Raw genomic sequence first — 19,523 nt, 5'->3', positions numbered from 1 at the left:
AAGTGAACTGGCAGTGAAGTCTGTCTTCATTATGTAACTTTATATATATATGTTCACACAGGCATCAGAGATCACAATATGTATAGATAAACATAAACAATATATAATTAAAAAAAGAATGACCAAACCATCAGTTACCAAAAAATGTAAAAAAAAAATGTAATTGCTTGAGGAAAGACCATTTGAATCTGTTTTTCATACAACTGGGTAAAAAATACCGGCGGCCCGGCGGCAACAGTTCAAAAGCAGAGACGAGAAGACGCCTCTTATCATTCGTTATATTATTTTTCTTATTTAACGCTCTCTCTTCATAGACACTTCCTATGCTTGGTTATGCAGTCCCTAACAATTTACTTACCATTGTTATGTGCCATTGCGCCCACACACACACACGTTTTATGAGAACATTCCATAAACATATTAAATTTTATACTGTACAAACTCTATATTCTATATTCTGATTGATTTATAAGCCGTTTTCCTCATGGGAACCAAAAATGTCCCGACAAGGGTTTTGGATATTGCTATCTTTGTGGATATTGTTATCTTTGCAAACCTCTGTACTGAAAAACACAAATATAGATCTATGTAAAAACACTTGGAAATACACAGTCAGACACATTCAGATAAAACATACTGACAGAGATGGAAACTGTCTCAAAAAATAATTTGAACCATTTAAGGAAAATTTTATTTATTTAATAATAGTAATAATTAAGGGGCTCAAAGCATACCAGCAGCATTTCTCCATTGATAAATCTTACATATGTAGACTCTAAGAGCTGTGACGGGGCAAAGTAAGGGAGTCTCGACCTCGAGCGCTTGATGTAGTCAATTGATGAACATCTCGATGCTGGTCCGCCATCTCCTGAGACTGGGCTAATATTAACAAGTTGACTATGAAGTATGGATGCCCTGAAGTCTCAGAGGAGCCAGAGCTCCATCCATACACTTCATGAATGTGCGAGGGGATAATGCTAGGCAGAGTGGAAGAACACGATATTGGTATGCTTCGCCCCTGAAAGTGAACCTCAGGAACTTCCTGTGTTGTTGAAGGATGGAAATGTGGTAGTATGCGTATTTCAGATCGATCATGCCAAACCAATCCGCAGACCTGATTTGAGACACGATGAGAGAAATGGTCAACATCTTGAACCTGTATCTCCTCAGAGACTGGTTCAAAAGCCTCAGGTCCAAAATGGGACGTAGAGCCCGTAGAGTACCGGCTGTAGAGCCCGGTATTTCTCTCTGGTGGAGGAATGCGTTCTGTGGCCCCCTTTGCCAGAAGAGAAAGCACCTCCTGTTCCATAACCCGAGCCTGCTCTGAGCCCACTATCGTGGTCTGTACCCCATTGAATCTGGGTGGCTGACGCCCAAACTGGATTCTGTATCATTTCTGTATCGACGCAGCACCATCTGAAACACATTTGGTATAGCTTTTCAAGCTGCCAGAAAGTCTACTCGAGGTATACCTCGGATGTATTTATATGTAGGCTATAACTTCGGTCCCCTGAAGCGAATGTACGGCAGGGAAAAACCGAACCGATATTTCTACAGGCCTCCTCGGGGAGGATGAACCCCCCCCCCCCCATGACAATGAATTTCGGGGTTCATTGGAAATCGTCGTGCCCTGAAGCGTCGTGGGTGGCAGGGTTAACAAATTTCCTGAGGGTTCCGCGAAGAAACGGGTGTAATTCGCTCTCTCACAGGAAGGGGCGCCCTCAGCGGCCTGCGCATTGCTTCAGGACCTCTTTCCCAAAGCTTTCATAGCGAGAAGGACTTTCCTCAGATCCAGCAGGGCATCAAGGAGGAAAGACTTGTACCTCTCCTTGATACCCGAGAGGTTCAACCAGAATTGTCTCTGCGTTGCCACATTAGCTGCCATGGAGCGGGCGATGGCACGTGTTGTCTTCCTAATGGCACGGAGAGGTAAATCAGTGGCCCGACACAGCTCTTTAATAGCATCGGACCCCACCTCTTCTGCCTCATCCAGGTCACTAAGCAGGTCCACCTGGTACGCTTGTGAAATACCCACAGTGTGAAGACAAGCACAAGCCTGACCCGCTGTCATGTATGCCTTGCCCACCAGCGAAGAAGTAGTACGGAACGACTTGGTGGGTCAGGGACTACGAAGCATCAGGGCAGAGATAAGCAGCCAAAGTCTCTTCAACCCTGTGCATTGTCCCATAGCCATTCTCCTTAAAGGGGTGGAATAATGCCCCTTTTTACAATATGTAAAATAAGTCTCTGTTGTCTCCAGAGTGTGTATTTTTAGTTTTAGTTAAGTTTTATCTTAAAATACCCCACAGATAATTTTGTGCAGCATGTTAAATTTGTCCCTTTTTGAGGGTCAGTAAAAACACATCGTTTCGTGTGTGTCCCTTTAAATGGAAATGAGCTGTTGATCCAGGCACAGAGGGCGGAGCTTCAACAGCTCCTGTGTGTGTGTGTGTGTGTGTGTGTGCGTGTTACCTCACGCAGGGCACTAAAAGCACTAAAATGTCAGGAACCGTTCTTCCTTTTATGTTTTAACTGGAGTCGGACAATGATGGAGAGACTCAAGCAGAAGTGACAAGATGTAGAATGCAACATGACGTTTCTAAATGGTTAGTTGTATGTTAATTTATGTAGCTGATGTGGAGTTAACTATCTTCAAGTCATTGATTAGTGTATTCTGTCTTGATGATCTATAAATCGCTCGTGTGGGAACTGTTGTAAGATGCATACAGAGTGACATGCTATTGCATTTGTGTTACGAACTGTATTGCATGTGAAAAGACGGATACGACAGCTTAAGCAGACTCACAAATGTGCTCGACTACAACAACTCTTCCTCTTCTCAACATGGACTGCGTGTTCCCGGGGGCGGGTTTATGTAAATTTTAGGGTTGGTGATGTCACTATCCCGGGAGGAATGTCGTGTAGTCCCTACCAGCCGTTTGTTGTAATCCTTAAAAAACAATTTCTTTGAAAGCAAATATCTTCAAATACCTTTGAACTTTGAGCGTTGTAACTTTGCAGATGTTGTTTATGCTCAGACAGCAACATTACACACTAACTAAAGTTAGAAAAGTGAAATCATAATCAATCACTCCTTTAAGCCCCACAATCGAAGAATAATGATGGACTGTGGGACTAGATATGCGGGAGGAGAATGGCTTTTTCCACGATCTTGTCACCTCAGTGACAAGTGACAAGAACGGTAAGCCCCGACGTAGAGGTTGTGGCTGTGACTGCTAAAAGCGCTCATCTAACTTGCTTTTTCTAATCGCTTCAATGTTTAGTATAGACACAGCCCGAGACACAACCTCCATAAGCGCTTCGTACTGCGGGGATGCTACTGGCTAATCATTAATATTTCCTGCATCAATGCTGAGGAACGTCTAACTAGACAAACCCAACATTAAACTCTCACTCGGGGCTGAAGAAGCCACAGAGCGGACTTCCGTATCCCGAGATTGAGCAGAGGAAGCAGCGGGTAAGGGCTGAGAAAGGGACGCAGCCGTCTCAAACCCCTCCACTAGTTCCATTTGCGAACCCAATGAATGAAGCCGCCGCTCTGCCTCGGCAGAAGCGGGACCCGATCCGCACCAATCAAAAACGGACTAGTTGCACACGTGCTTCAGGCGCAGTCCCGCTGAGTCAGGTGGGACGCAGCGAGAGTTCCCTCGAAAGGGAACCTGAACAAAAACATATGTAAAGCATACATTTATTTTAGGATACACTGTTCTAATGAATATTTCAACTTTTGAAAAATATAGAAGATAAATAAAAACACTTACATTGTCTTCTGTCACTTTTTATCAAACAGGTGAATGAGACCATCTACTACAATGCCAAGGACAAGGTAAGATTTAATTTTTTAAAATACATATTATGATAAGCGCTAAAAAATATTAAGATGTAATTTTTAAGAATTGTTTTTTTTATTTGAGAGATTTCGCTTTTTGTTATGTTCCTAGTTTCACATTAATGACACGGAAATGCACCAAAACCGGGTCCGACCAGAATTCAAAGAGGATCCTGCTTTCAAACGCCTTGTTTCATACAATACGACAGCAGTGCACATTCCCACAGATATTTATGAGGGCTGTGAGTATACACAAACACACACACACACACACACTCATCTAAACATGTTCTTTTTTACATCTTTGCGCGGTAACTAAAATCTGTTTATAAAATCAATATTTCAGTGACAGCTCAGCTTTATTGCTGTGTGTCAGGTGTGGACAGCCAGAGGCTTGTGGGAAAAACTACAGACTAAATTTAGAGAGCAGTCCAGCTCTAGCACGCCTGGCCCATGAGTGACCCCACAACCCCCTAATATCCTCCAGCAAGAGAATAACTCTCACTCTCTGTCTTTTGCTTTAAAAGGTTATTGATTATGAGTGTTTTCAGGTTTCTACCAGTGTTGAGAAAGCTAGTAGATTATTAGTAGCTTGTAACCTGTGATAGATGGATGGATGGATATTAGATGCACACAAAGATATGTATTATAATAGTCCATTTTAGTCAGTTTGATCTGTTTTTGACACTTTATACATTTCATTAATTATTACCTATGACTTTTGCCTCAATAAACTCCTAATTACTGCTTATTAATAGTCAGTAAGGTAGTTGTTAAGTTTAGGTATTGGGTATAGGATTAAGGATGTAGAATATGGTCATTCAGAATAAGGCATTAATATGTGCTTTATAAGTAGGCCTACTAATAAACAGCCAATATAGTAATATGCACGCTAATAAGCAACTAGTTAATAGTGAGAATTGGACCCTAAACTAAAGTGTTACTAATAGTTTTATTCAACAAGCGCGCTTTATATTGAATAAAAGTGGCAGTGAAGACATTTATAATGTTTCAAAATATTTTTATTTCATATAAATGCTGTTCTTTTGAAAAAAAGATCACGGTTTCCACACAGCACAACTTTTTTCAACATTGATAATAATAAGAAGAAATTTTTCTTGAGCAGCAAATCAGCATATTAGAATGATTTCTGAAGGATCACGTGACACTGAAGACTGTTGTAATGATGCTGAAAATTCAGCTTTGCAATCACAGATATAAATTATATTTTAAAATATGTTAAAATAGAAAAAAGTTATTTTAAATTGTAATAATATTTCACAATATTACGGTTTACTGTACTTTCGAACAATTAAAAGCACAAGACAATTCAAAGTTTCAAGGAGGAACCCAAAACTTTTGCAAGCGAATGCAAAACCATTCAAATATCAATTTTTCTTCTATCTCACTTTTTCTCATTACCATGTCCATTCAAGGGCTCCATAAGAAATAGTAAGCTTAGTACACTAGTATACTATTATATCAGCCAAAGTGTGGGCTTATAGGAGGTCCACAAAGGGTTAGGCATTTGAGCAGACATACTGCACATTTAGGCAAATACAGTAGGTCAAACATTCAATACATAGAGAAAAAGGTTATTTTGTCCACAGGAGTTTGTGTAGTATACTTTTTATTTTTTTGCATTTCACTAGTTAACCCCGCCCACAATACATCTCATTGGTCCCTTATAGCTGTATGTTGAACATCAAATGCGTATGTTGGCTGTGATTTGCCACACTTTATTATATTGGTCAAAACAGCACACTAAACAGCAGCAGCACTAAATTACATTTAAATTACATTTAAATGACAAATTACATTTACAATTACATATCATTTACATGCTAAATGACTAAATGTAAAACGGCTAGCACCTTCTTAAGAGTCACAAGATGTATCATATTCTCTGTGTTGGCAGAAATCTGTTGTCCTCAGCGGTCGACTCACTGTGGGTTAACATGTGAGTGTTTCACAGGCAAATGAGTTTGATGTGATATTTGTGTTCTAGATGAGGACTGAAGCAGCCGCGTTCATCATATGACTCATCTCGCTCTGTCCCGCTGTCTCTCTTTATCTACTTTTACTCACTTCAAATTACTCTCAGTACCTTTTGCTTTCCGCCTGATTTTCTTGGTCCGGCAGCATTGCTTAGTGCTTACCCATAACCCCCTTCCCAGCAACAGCCACTGGGTGAAGTTTTCAGGCAATATTCATTATTTATCATTAAATCAAATTTAAAGGAGCTGTATGTAAGATTGTGGCCAAAACTGGTACTGCAATCACTTTCAAATTACTGTAGAGTGGTGTATCCCCTCCCCCTCCCCCCTGACTCAAGGTTGCCAGATAGGCTGCAGGATCCAGCAGGAACGTGACGAGCTGCAGCTGTGGTAACTAGAGGAGAGCTGGCAACCCGGATGCCGCAACACTACTGACTTCGTGATTGGTAGATAGGTGGAGGGTGGAGCATCAGACCAAAACACAACATGACAACATCAACATCAGTTGAGGGCTGCAACTGCACTTTTTAAATGACAATATCCTGGCCGGACAACTGTTGTCAGTGATATAAGTATTTGAAATGTACATGATTTCTTAATGTCTAGTGATATATCAGGGCCATTTTATGATTAATTGAAATACATTTCTTACATACAGCTCCTTTAATAATAGTTTATGTAATAATGTGGCTGATTATTCAAGTGTTTGTGTATTTTTATATGTGTGTGTGTGTGTTATTGGAGGCTCTGGGCTGTCTGTATTTGTGTCTTATTAAAACACGAATCTGTACTTTTTGCCTCAACACAGCGTGTCATCTGTCACCACAATCTCAAGATGGACATAGACATGCTCAGAGTGTGTGTGTGAGAGAGAGCACGATGACGTGTGTATGTCACACAGATCCCTCTGGCTGTGCTCATAGTGCTCAGATTGTTTTTTCTGTTGACTATCTGCCCTGATTCATTTAAACCAGTGGAAGTTGTCGTTAAATCTTCCTCCACATATTCACTCTCTCTCTCTCTCTCTCTCTCTCTCTCTCTCTCTCTCTCTCTCTCTCTCTCTCTCTCTCTCTCTCTCTCTCTCTCTCTCTCTCTCTCTCTCTCTCTCTCTCTCTCTCTATTTCTCTCTCTCTCTCTCTCTTTCTCTCTCTCTCACACACACAAAGACTAGCGCATAGTCGACCGCTGTTCTTAAAAACAATTTCTACCTGCGTCTGTTATTGCAGTTTCACATTCTAATATTTAAAAAAATTATCATGGCAGAGATGGTATAAGATTGTGATACTGGCCTGAGTCTGACCACCAATACCATTGTTTGTTACTGTTGTATATACCTCGGAGTGTTATGAGTACCTTATATACAATATATATAACTATATATATATATTACTAATACAATTATTATTCTTAATCCAATTATTATAATTTTTTATATTTTTTTAGACACATTGTGATTTTTTTACCTAATTTCATTTTGGTCACATACATTTGTGTTATTATTTAACCAGTTATTATTTTTTATTTATTTTATTATCTGTCTTTTATTTTATAAAAGACATGCCATATGTTTTCGTTTTGGTTTGATTTATGCAAGTTACTTACAGGATTCATGTATTTTGATTTAAACCATTTATTAGGTCACAGCTCCTAATAGAATCACTGCCTAAATGTTATTTCAATTTTTAACCACACATTTGCTACTGGGCCAGTGTTCATTTTGGGCCCAAGTATAGTTGTACAGTCATAGCATAGCGCTTCCAATTTCAAATGAAATTTTTGTAATGGGAGTTTAATCTTGAGGAAAGTTATTTGTGCTTACTTTCCAGACAGAACCAAATGGAGATAGACAGAGATAGAGATCTGGTTGTATGGGTGTTAGCTAATAAGGATGTGTGTTGTGTCTAAACCTGAAGACTGACAGCCTGATGGATGAACAACAGGAAGGGGTGTGAAACCACATCTGATCCCACACACACACACACAAATATATGTTTGTGATCAGCTACACTCTCATTCACTAATGCACTTCCTTTAGAAACAGTAAATTATGAGGCCTTCATGGACTATTCTGTGTGTGTGTGTGTGTGTGTGTGTGTGTGTGTGTGTGTGTGTGTGTGCGCGCGCAGAAGGGATATCCTTTCATGGGATGATTACAGGCTTTTTTGATTCTGCACTGATCCTGCAAATTAGCACTCACAACCATCTCCACAACACCACTATAATGCTTATTGTGTGTGCAGAGCTATTTCCTTGACCAGTGTGAGAGAGTTTGGCGCTAGTTTGTATGTTAATGGCTTGCCATGTATGTATGTATGTATATATATAGTATGGGTAACGCTTTCAGAGTGACTGGTATCTGAGCATGTGTAAACGCAGAAATAGCTTATCAAATCGACCACTTCAAATTCAACCTGACTGTGGCGCGGGCCATTATATCAAGCAACTTCCCGTATACAGGGCTGGTGGAGGGTGTAGGCACAGTAATTTCACTGTCATGTCCTACTTCCACCACATCTAGCTAGATGCCGCCAACAATATGTCGCTCCCCATAGCGCCTAACCCTAACACCAAATCTGGACCAGCAGACAAAAACCCTGTGCGTGTGTAAGTGGTGCCGTTTTTCTCACCGTAAGTGTCCTAACCGTGCATGACGTCAGTTTCTAGCAACAAATAATTTGTCTGTCCACACTGAAAGCAAAAATGCCGAACAACACTACACGGTCTCAGCCAATCAGAAGATATTTGATGTTTAATGTATAATTATGAGGAATAGGATTTTGAACCAATGGCTGGTTAGGACAAAAAATGATTTAGATAACTTGAGCCTGAGGACACGATGCTTGGCTATAAACTGAGTACAATGAACGGAGTACGTACTTTTTTCCACAATATTTTTTTTACCTGGTTCCAAATTGTTTAGAGCCAGAGTGAGTACTAGGAAAGACTGAGTGATAGAAATAGAGGGTGATGAAATGTGGCATTTGGCTGCTGATGGACCCTTTTAAAGAATATCGATAGGGTCTGGACTGCTTTCGAGTGAAGCCTGTATCGATTTACACACCTAGAGTGGGAGGAGTCTTGATGGAAAGAGGAAGTGGGTGGCATTAGGGCTAATAAAAGATGTCCCATGGGATCAAACACTCCAGTTCCTTCAGAATTAGATAGCCAAAGCGGTAATGATTATGATAATAATTTAGGATCATTATCACTAAACCAACAGAAGAAATATCAAAGGCTTTTATTTTTAAAGAATGAGTTATCATGGTATCATGGCATCAATGTGGCATCATGGGGAATGATGTCATAATCTTTGCTAGAGCACTCATTTATGTTCATTTTTAAAATGTTAACATCACTCTCACTTACAGCAGACATAGTGCCCATTTATGACATTCTCTGGAAAAACTGCCCAATTTTCCTCTAATTCCATTAGAACTGCATTAGCTAATAGTTCACTTTGTTGTTTCCTCTACCACAGCTTCTCCAAGTGGTTTATCACTTTCGAGTTTAGCTTAACATGATGGTGTCTGAAGTTTTGAGAGCCAGTTTATTGATTTATTGCTGAATTGGGATTCATTTGAGGGTTTGTTAGAACAAAGCTCTCAGAAAACATGCCAGCTTGAGTTAAATCACATGAGACCTAGAGATGCTTCATATCTGTAAGTTACAATCATCGAATGGGATTTATCCAGTATATTTATGTTTGTAACAGCCAATATAATCCTGAATGAGCTAAACTGGACTGCGGCTCTGGATGAGGTCTTCAGGAAGAACAAGGAAGATGACCCGTCCCTCCTCTGGCAGGTGTTTGGCAGTGCAACTGGCCTGGCTCGATACTTCCCAGGTAGAGCACTGGAATGAATACGAATATTTACAGACATTCACCATAACACATAGACTATGGAAAGCACATTGACACTATATATGCAGCCATACAGTATGGTGCATTTACAGTTAACAAATACATTTCATAGCTGATAGTGCTTTGTGAGGGAGGCATTTGGAACAAAGCCATGGACTATTGAGCTAAGGGGCCGGTGAACAATGAGCGGGGCAAGAATACACGAACTGGACATAAAAAACAAGTGCACTGAACAATACATTTATTTAATTTGAAGGTTAAATAGTGATGAACCGTTCCTCTGTTAACCTCTTAGCTATCGTTTCTTTTTTCTTTAGGATCAAAATCATTTTAATTTATCGATTTTTTTTTTTTTTTATTAAATTATTAATAAATACTAAACCTAAATTTGAATTATTTAAATTAAATGTTAAGTAAAGTATATTACAATAAATAGTTAATATTAAATACTTTGGTTGTTCTTTCAAATCATTGGATTGATTGATTGATTGATTGATTGATTGATTGATTGATTGATTGATTGATTGATTGATTGATTGATTGATTGATTGATTGATTGATTGATTGATTGATTGGACTGACTGATTCACTGATTGACTGACTCACTCACTCACTGAGTCACTCACTCATTGATTGTTTGGTTAATTGATTATTGATTAATTGAACGACTAAACGATAATAATCCCAGTATCCCTTCTGCTATAGCTTCTCCTTGGGTTGACACAAAGAACACACCGAACAAGATCGACCTGTATGATGTACGCCGAAGGCCCTGGTGAGTAAATCTGTGGGGGTTTTTTTATCTTCATATGTGTCTGCAATAACAAGTGCTATTTTGTTCATTTTCTCTCTCAGTTGTTATGCCTGATGTTTTTTCTCCTGTTTGTGTTTGCAGGTATATCCAGGGTGCAGCTTCACCTAAAGACATGTTGATCCTGGTGGATGCGTGAGTGAAGTCTCTGTGATTTACTGTTACAGTTCATACACTCACTGACACAAAGCCACTGAGCTGAATCCTGATTCGGTTGTGCACTTTGAGTAATTGGTTTATCAGCATAATGTAATTTTTCATTGCGTGTGACAGATTCCACACTATCCACTTAAAGAGCTCATGTTAGTTCTGCATTAGAGTCATTTATCAACATTAGAGAGAGAGGCTGATTAAAGAATGACACAATGTGGCGCTGAGCCAATGCAAAGTGAGGGTAATAAACATGAAAAAAAAAATTGAGGTCTTTGGCATGCTGTTTAATAGAGTTGTTTTATTAAATTAAGCAGTTTATGAATATCAAACATTGAAGCAAAAAAAAAAAAAGAAATGCATTTTTGTTCCCATAATGCACCTATGGGTGCATTATGGGAACAAACTGTTATTCACAACTTATTCATTAAATTTTTGCATTCAAAATATAGAAGCACATTAGACTCATGCTTGGCATTAAGTCAGGTTACGGATATGATCCAGAAATATTCCAAATTCATCATAAGCAAGCATTTGAGATTAATGTGCTATTTTTTTTTTATCACATTTAATGTCTTTAGGTTAAGAGTGTAATTAGCCTCGTTGTATTAGAAAATATGGCCTTGTAGAGTTGTTTATTCTGTTATTGCTCAGCTATAATGATGATGGTGTTGTGCTGTCCGGGCATTGAGCCCATTAGTGTAGACCAGCTTTAGCCAGTCAATGTAGTTTAGCTAAATGACTAAACACTGAAGCCCACACACCTCCCATTAGAATCACAGAGTGATTATTAACCCATAAAAACCTGATCCAGCATGTCAGTTCTGGAGCCGTTAAAAGCCTAAATGTGATATTTCGGTTGCATTATCACTTTTTTTTCAGGTGTTATATAGTAATAAACATGTTCTAACTGTATTCTAACTATGGTGTGCTTCTCTGTAGGAGTGGAAGTGTGTCGGGCCTGACGTTGAAGCTCATTCGCACTTCCGTCAGTGAGATGCTGGAAACCCTCTCTGATGATGATTACGTCAACATTGTCTCTGTGAGTATACAGGAGATGTGTGTGTTTTGCTGAGAGTCTATTTGAATGATGAACTCCTCTGACGCTCCTCCAAAAAATCTAGATTCCTGCTGACTAGGAATAGAAAATATGAGGGAAACAGAGGCATCGAGCCGCCAAGCATCCATAACGCCATAGTTAATTTCAGTTAGGCACCGCTGAGGCGGCACGCCAAAGAATTATTAATGTTTCCCATCATCCCCTGCTTCAGACGCTGTGCAATTCATTTATGAAATGCATCGTTTATTTTATTTTGTGGTGTGAGACTACTGACAGCAATAGAAATCACAAACTCTGTGTTCTGCTTTCAAGTAAGTGAGTTGTTTTGGATATTTTCAATTAACTTTTTCCCTCTATTCCTTTAATAGCTTTGCGCTTGTATTTTATGGCCTGACTCCAGCTGTGTGACGTTAGCTTGACGCTAATGAAATTAGGCAACAGTGCTCTAAGTGTATTGCTGGCACTGAGCCATGGGACTTGTATAGAGGAACTGAACAAAGCCTGGAATCTGAATGATGTAAAATGATTTCATAACTGTCCTTGCATGTGTGCGAGTGAGATGTACTGTACCTCACAGTTTTCTTAGATTTTTACTGATAACTTGCCCACTAACCACAATGCTTTCATATGGTTTCAGTTCAACAATTCGGCCAAGTCGGTTGCCTGCTTTGAAAACCTGGTCCAAGCAAACGTCCGCAATAAGAAGATTCTGAAGGAGGCGGTGCAGAAGATCACTGCGAACGGCACCACTGACTATAAAATCGGCTTCAAGGAGGCGTTTGACCAGCTCTCCTCAGTAAGAATGAATAATGTAGCTTAAAATGTGTAAATCAAGAGACATTATGGGGCCAAAATATTACTCAGTTTCTACCCCTCAGAAGTAACATATTTACCGCCACAACGTATAGCCTACTATTTTGTCAATCACTCTTCTTTTGAAGTGGATTTTTATCATCTTAATAATAAATATGTGTGACCCACAAGTTGAATATAATGTATGGTGTATTTTGAGATATACAAAGATTACGTAGTTTTTTTTTTGCATTACAGAACTTCCTTCCAGATAACAAGTTCAATGTTTAAAGACAAGTTTTTAGTTTATTGCACCATCTTGTGGCCTGTGCTAGTTATAATCAACAAAACTCCACTAATAAAATGTTCACATTTTGATTTTATTAACAGCAGCTGTGAATATTAGAGGCTTCACAGTGGTTTACTGTCTCATTTTTCTTGGACTGTTATTGTTATGCTGTCCAGAAACTTTGCACTCGCAAATTGATTTGTTCCTTTTATAGATGAATGTTTCAAGAGCAAACTGTAATAAGATCATCATGCTATTCACTGACGGAGGGGAGGACAGAGCTTCAGAGATCTTTGAAGAGTACAACCCCCTCAAGAAGGTGAGGATCCACACACACACACACACACACACACACACACACACAGCTATATAAATTGGGGCACTCCATAGACTTCTAGTGTTTTGTGTACAGCGTGGTTATTATAGTTTTGCATTTTTAAATTAGTTTTTATGTTAATATCATTTAAAAATTTCCTATAAATTTCAGTTTAGTTTCATTAATGGTTTTGTTAGTTTTAGTTTAGTTTTTATTTTGTGAACACATTTGAATTTAGTTTTTATATATTTAGTTTCAGTTTTAGCTTCAGTAATTATAGTTTAGCAGAGTTAACAGAACACTTCCAGTTAAAGACATTTCATTTTAACTGCAGTTTACAGTTAACTTTTGTGAAAAACCTCTTAATAATAAAAATAAAATAATTGTTTGAGATTGAACAAAGAACCAAACAAATTGAACTAAAAAGTATTCATTCTTACTCATTTATATTAAAATGAAATCTTGTTAAACATGTGGCATATAAGAAAAATAAAAAATATGCGTATGATTATTGTGATTATTCTTTTATGGTTAATCCTTTCAAACATTATTCTTGTATTGATCCATTAATGCTTTTTTGTCTATTGCATCTTTTAAAATCATATACTTAGTTATACTCATATTCAAATGTTCTATTCAGACCAGGCATTTAGTTTACTTCTACTCTGACAAATGTACAACTATTTGTGGGCTAGAAATGCTATTTGTTGTTTCTGTTTTCTGCTCAGAGTGTTATCTTGTCTAATATGTGTGGTATCTTGTTTAGTTTCACATGAGATGGTTATCTTACCTGGAATTAAGGTACAGCTATATTTGCATAAAGTCTAGACATGACGGACATATTTATTTATAGGGGTGGTGATGGCACAGTGGATAAGACACATGCCTTTGGTGTGAGAGACCCGGGTTCAAATCCACTGTGAGACACCAATGTGTCCCTGAGCAAGACACTTAACCCCTTGTTGCTCCAGAGGCGTGCGACCTCTGACATATATAGCAATTGTAAGTCGCTTTGGATAAAAGCGTCAGCTAAATGAATAAATGTAAATTTATTTACCCATTTCTGCTTCTTAGTGCTGGTTCACAAAGAAAGCGGTTTTGCTTTGAAAAACGGAAACAAAGACCTGGGTAGTGGAACAATGATACAATGGGGAAAAAGCGCAAGGTCTCGAGATGCGTCTTTTAAAAGTTGAACTTATTTTAACTTGAATGTGCCGTGTTTTTAGAACGTCGTGTCATGACTCATGCACGAAACGATCGGTCATATATTGAAAAATAAAATAGCGCAGTGGAATGGAAAAAAGTGATTTCCCGGTACAGGATGAGTTTATTTATGAGTTTATTTATAAAATAATCAAAAAACATAAAATACATACTTTATGTAGAGTATATAATACAGATAAAACAAATCAAGAGACATAAAACATAGGAAAAATAAACGGTTTTGTTAATAGTCCCCAAAGTACAGCTAAGATGTACACGCATACACCTACTTTTCCACTATAATTATGTCAATAACCATTTGTGTCTCTCTTCTCTCAGGTTCGAATCTTCACCTTCTCTGTGGGCCAGCACAACTATGATAAGACACCAATTCAATGGATGGCTTGCAATAACAAAGGTAAAACACACAAAAATGTAATATGAAATTTGAGAGACTTTTTTTGCCTAAAATGTGTGTGTGTGTGTGTGTATATATATATATATATATATATATATATAGTCATGTATTAAGATGTTAAGATTTCCTGCAGGTTTTTATTATGAGATTCCATCCATTGGAGCCATCAGGATTAACACCCAGGTATATGACAGCATCACTCTTGTCTAGTGCATAAATGTGACTTCTACCCAGCATCATATTTCAATGTAACCAGACTACTTTACATACAGGAGTACCTGGATGTGTTGGGCAGACCCATGGTGAAAGAAGACAAGAAAGCAAAAAACGTGCAGTGGACCAACGTTTACGTGGATGCACTGGTACGTCAACTCTCTTATAGATTTGTATCAGTTGATTTGTTAAATGGTACTGATTCACAAGTACTACCGGTAAATGACTTTTGGTTGTGTTGCAGGAACTGGGCCTCGTGATTACAGGCACTCTGCCAGTGTTCAATAAAACCAGGAACAGTCGAGACAAGACTAAGGTACTATTTTGTGGCACATTCGTGTTCTCATTTAATTCATGTTTGTCTTTGTTAATTCATCTGTTTTCAAAAGTCCTGGTTATCAATTGCAGGGCCAGAGCCAGTTGATTCTGGGGGTGATGGCCATAGACGTGTCTCTGGACGACATCAAGAGACTGACTCCTCGTTTCACTGTAAGGCGTGAGAGCGTGTGGGCGCAATCTGCACTTCTTTATTTACGACTGATGGTTTGCAACATCGAAGAACTTGCACAACCATTGCATTGAACTGTAGCAGCAGGGTCATGCTCTGTGCTGCTGCATTCCTTGTGTTTACTAAATCTTGTTGGTTTTTTTAATGGCAAATACATTTAAATAGGTCATATCATGTGAAACAATTCTCCCAACTCTTTTGAAATAAAGGATAAATCTTAAATATTGACATACATACGCAACGAAAGCAAGGAAATCAGACCTTTTGTGCCTGAATTTGACCTTTTGTTTGAGTTAACAGTTAATGAAATTAGTGAATACATTTGTTTTTATGTAATAAATGGAAACAATGACTTTAAATTTTAGTCAATACTTATAACCCAATAGTTATCACATTGTTAATATTCAAGAAATATGTAAATGTTAATGTTTTTAAAATTATTTTAATGAAACTAAAATAGCTTAAGTACAATAATATATAATAATGAATAATAATAATATACAATAAGAACAAATGTAATTTAGCAGTCTTGGGCACAATAACAAAAACAGCCTATCAAATGCTTCATCGCTCTTGTCTTTTGTTTTATAAAGCTCGGGCCAAATGGATATTACTTCGCCATCGACCCCAACGGCTATGTGCTACTTCATCCCAACCTTCGGCCAAAGGTACGGCTCTCACTCATATTTATTTTTCTCTTCTTAGACAAACTTGCTGCCCATAATTATGTGTATGGTCAGTTGTGCATGGCTGAAGAACCTTCACTACAGGTTATGTTGAAATAATGCAGGCCACCCACATCCGCAGAGCTGCCCTTTGTAATGAATATCATTTGTGCAATCCAAACACAATCGTTCTGTTTAGTTCACAGATGAAACGACATTTATTCGAAACACGTGCATGACAATTAGTAAATGTTTAGTCAGTGATCCATGGGATTAGTGAACACTTGGGAACAAGGTAGGAATGTTGAGAGAAACGGTTCCTCATTAGGCACTTCTCCGAGGAAAAAGTGACTCATTGGTAAATATTTTTGCATACAAATATGGTGTGTTGACCAGTATTGATTTATGGTATTACTTTGAAAGTTGTTGTTGTTTGTCTGCAGGATCTCAAGTCTCAGGAACCCGTGACGTTGGACTTCCTGGATGCTGAACTAGAGGATGAAATGAAAGTAGAGGTGAGCGCAAACCTGTATGACGTTCTTTCTTCTGCAGGACAGAAAAGACGATATTTTTTGCCCATACATTGAAAGTCAGTGGACCCAACTGAATTGAATTGCATGAACAAAACAACAACAACCAAAAAAACTTCTTTTTTTCGGAATATCTTCTTAACATGAGTAAATAATAACAGAATCTTGTAATTTTTGGGTGAACTGTCCCAAAGTTTAAGCTCAAAAATCTGATATCAACAATCAGATTCAAAGCTGGTGTGATTTTGATTTTGTAACATCCCTTGTGCTCTGTTGTACAGCTGTTGAAGTCATAACAAAGTGATCGTCGAAGCATCAACAAACTGCAAAGTTAATTCTCAGTCCTGTGTGATTTCACAACAATATGTTGAATATAAAAATATCATTTTCTCACTTCACAGCCCAAATGACTTATTTTCTCACTTGAGAGTGACCACAGATTACAATAGTAAATGAAAGCAATGTCCTTTTTTTAGTTGTCGGCTTTTAAAGATGCAGTGACGTATTTACAGCAATCAGTGACACCTGTCTGTCTGACTTTCTGTCTGTCTTTAGATCAGAAGAAACATGATAGATGGTCTCAAGGGTCAAAAGGGATTCCACACACTTGTAAAGTCACAAGATGAGGTAATTGTGCATACTTTAAACAAGCAGTGCTTCTCAGCTGTTTTTTTTTCTTCAGAACCCAGATTTTACACACATGGAAACAACATAAAAATGGTTTCAAATTGTAACACTTGTACAAAAGCAAACAAAAACGGCCTTAAAATCAAATATTACATTTTTTTATTAGTTTAAAAAAATATCTCTGGTAGTAATTCACAGCACAAAACACATTGTTGTCAGTAAAAACCAAGTTTATCCTAGTCGTATTAATGTTAAATAGATTATATTTTTCTTTTAACAAATGACAGATGAAATTGCACTAAAATGGTTCAGAGTTTGACTGGCCACACATCCTTTCAACAACAAAAAGATATGGAAAGCATTTTCTCCTCCCTTTAAAATGTTTTTTTTGGTTTGCTACCGACCAGTTGAGAACCATTGGCTACAACATTAGTTATTTAGTAATAAAACAGGGATTAATGGTTCATTGAACCACTTTCATCGGTTCATTGTTTTATTCTCATTGCAGCGTTACATAGACAGGGGCACCAGAACCTACACTTGGGCTCCAGTCAATGAGACAGACTACAGGTCTGAGAATCTAAGTTCTTTGTTACATGTTTTTGTGTTGTGGAGGTGTGTTTGTGAACATATGAATTGCCACTAGAGGGCACTGTTCAAAGTCACAATGAACTGTATTCAACAGATATTTGACATTTTACTTCCAGAAGGACACAGATGAGAGAAAACAGTAATTTAGGCATAGGATGAGGATACAATCTCCTTCATTTGAGTTTGAATCTATAAATTGCAACGTCAGGAAGACTACTGCTTTTCATCATCATTTATTTTCTGTGTCTTCTCTCTGTAGTCTTGCTTTAGTTCTACCCGATTACAGTGTGAGCTACATCAAGGCCACTATTGGAGATACCATCACTCAAGCAAAATGTAAGTACCCACCGGACCTCACCTTTGTCAAACTCGGTGGAATGCCAATCTCTCGGCCTCAGAGATGAGAAGCCGTAGTGTGAGCTCCTGGTTTATATTCAGAGCTCGTGGTTCCTCAGTTGTGGTCTGTCTTCGAGAGCGCTTCGCCTGGCGGGGCGACGACCCCCTTAAAGGCAAAAGCAACTCACCCTGAGCATATTACACTGTTTTTCTTCCAGATGCACCTCTGTGCGTGTGTTTACCCTCTCGTCCTCTCTCATGTGGCTTTTGGGAGAGGAAAGCCAATCTCAAAGGCCCATCCATTGAGGAGAGCCCTCACAGTTCCTGTGCAATATTCTTATTCAAAGCTTCTGGGGTTGAATAAAATATTGTGAAACCCCTCATGTTTTTTCCTTTAATTTGCCTTCCCCAAACCCTTTTCATTCTCTCTCTCTCTGTGTTTTTCTCTCCATCTCTCCTCCTTTCCTCTTTTCCCTGTCTGTATATAGCTTGGAGTCCCTCAAATAATTCCGGCAAGTATTTTCCTTCTGTATTTCCTTCTCACTGTGTCCAGTGATACTCACTAGAGATCGGCCGATATTGTTTTTCGTCACGATATCCAGGCTCAGATGAAATCGCCTTTCACATTTTCTGAGCTGTTCATTGCCAATAAAGATTTGAATCCAAATTTAACCCATTTTATTGATTGTATGCACTTAGTCCAAGACACTCGAGTTAATGTAACTTTTTCAAATTTTAAGATTGGGGTCAGAAAGACCTTACATGCAAGTACGCTTTGGGGGGTATTCAAAAATACATACAGTGTCTTCGTTTTCTTCATTAAAATTCTTTTTTAAAGTGAAAAACAAAAAGTCAGGGTGATACAACTGTCCTGATATTAAAATGAGGAAAAAAATACGGGATGAAATTCTTTAAAAGAAAAATATACTAAATGGTTTGGAATACTTTTTACTGATAATATTATTATTTCTTTAAGAAAATCTGTGGTGCACTTTAGTTAAATATATATATATATATATATATATATATATATATATATATATATATATATATATATAAAGAGTACATTCCTGGGAATTTGGCACATGTTTTAAACTAGATTTTTGTTTTATTTTTCCTTATCGGTCTATCTCTAACCTGCTCTACACTTACAGTGTCTAAATCACAGTCACCATAGAAAATAATGCACAAACACGCATACGTCTGCTTTGCATGTGTAAATGTTTCCCAGCTGAGTAAAGCAGTTTAGATGTGTTCTCTCCTTGCAACTTCACTGTGTTTGTCAACAGTGTGAGTGTCATAAAG

General features: G+C 38.1%; 1 protein-coding gene across 1 annotated transcript in view; it reads left to right on the top strand.

Moving 5' to 3' along the window:
* Window positions 1-19,523, top strand: part of cacna2d1a (calcium channel, voltage-dependent, alpha 2/delta subunit 1a) — a 77,958-nt gene that overhangs the window by 45,135 nt on the left and 13,300 nt on the right. The window contains exons 5-22 of the mRNA XM_056237234.1: window positions 3,812-3,847; window positions 3,963-4,092; window positions 9,560-9,691; window positions 10,415-10,484; window positions 10,605-10,655; window positions 11,613-11,712; window positions 12,368-12,526; window positions 13,026-13,130; window positions 14,670-14,748; window positions 14,882-14,931; window positions 15,021-15,110; window positions 15,206-15,277; window positions 15,370-15,450; window positions 16,063-16,137; window positions 16,578-16,649; window positions 17,220-17,291; window positions 17,800-17,861; window positions 18,142-18,218. Coding sequence (XP_056093209.1) covers window positions 3,812-3,847; window positions 3,963-4,092; window positions 9,560-9,691; window positions 10,415-10,484; window positions 10,605-10,655; window positions 11,613-11,712; window positions 12,368-12,526; window positions 13,026-13,130; window positions 14,670-14,748; window positions 14,882-14,931; window positions 15,021-15,110; window positions 15,206-15,277; window positions 15,370-15,450; window positions 16,063-16,137; window positions 16,578-16,649; window positions 17,220-17,291; window positions 17,800-17,861; window positions 18,142-18,218 — 1,513 coding nt within the window. The remainder of the gene's footprint in view (window positions 1-3,811; window positions 3,848-3,962; window positions 4,093-9,559; window positions 9,692-10,414; window positions 10,485-10,604; window positions 10,656-11,612; window positions 11,713-12,367; window positions 12,527-13,025; window positions 13,131-14,669; window positions 14,749-14,881; window positions 14,932-15,020; window positions 15,111-15,205; window positions 15,278-15,369; window positions 15,451-16,062; window positions 16,138-16,577; window positions 16,650-17,219; window positions 17,292-17,799; window positions 17,862-18,141; window positions 18,219-19,523) is intronic.

The sequence above is a fragment of the Rhinichthys klamathensis genome, unplaced genomic scaffold (genome assembly GCF_029890125.1).
Source record: "Rhinichthys klamathensis goyatoka isolate OS25496 unplaced genomic scaffold, OSU_Roscu_1.1 h1tg000485l_1, whole genome shotgun sequence".
NCBI lineage: Eukaryota > Metazoa > Chordata > Actinopteri > Cypriniformes > Leuciscidae > Rhinichthys > Rhinichthys klamathensis.
Note: the sequence above shows the minus strand (reverse complement) of the source record. Positions and strands in the feature narration are given on the sequence as shown.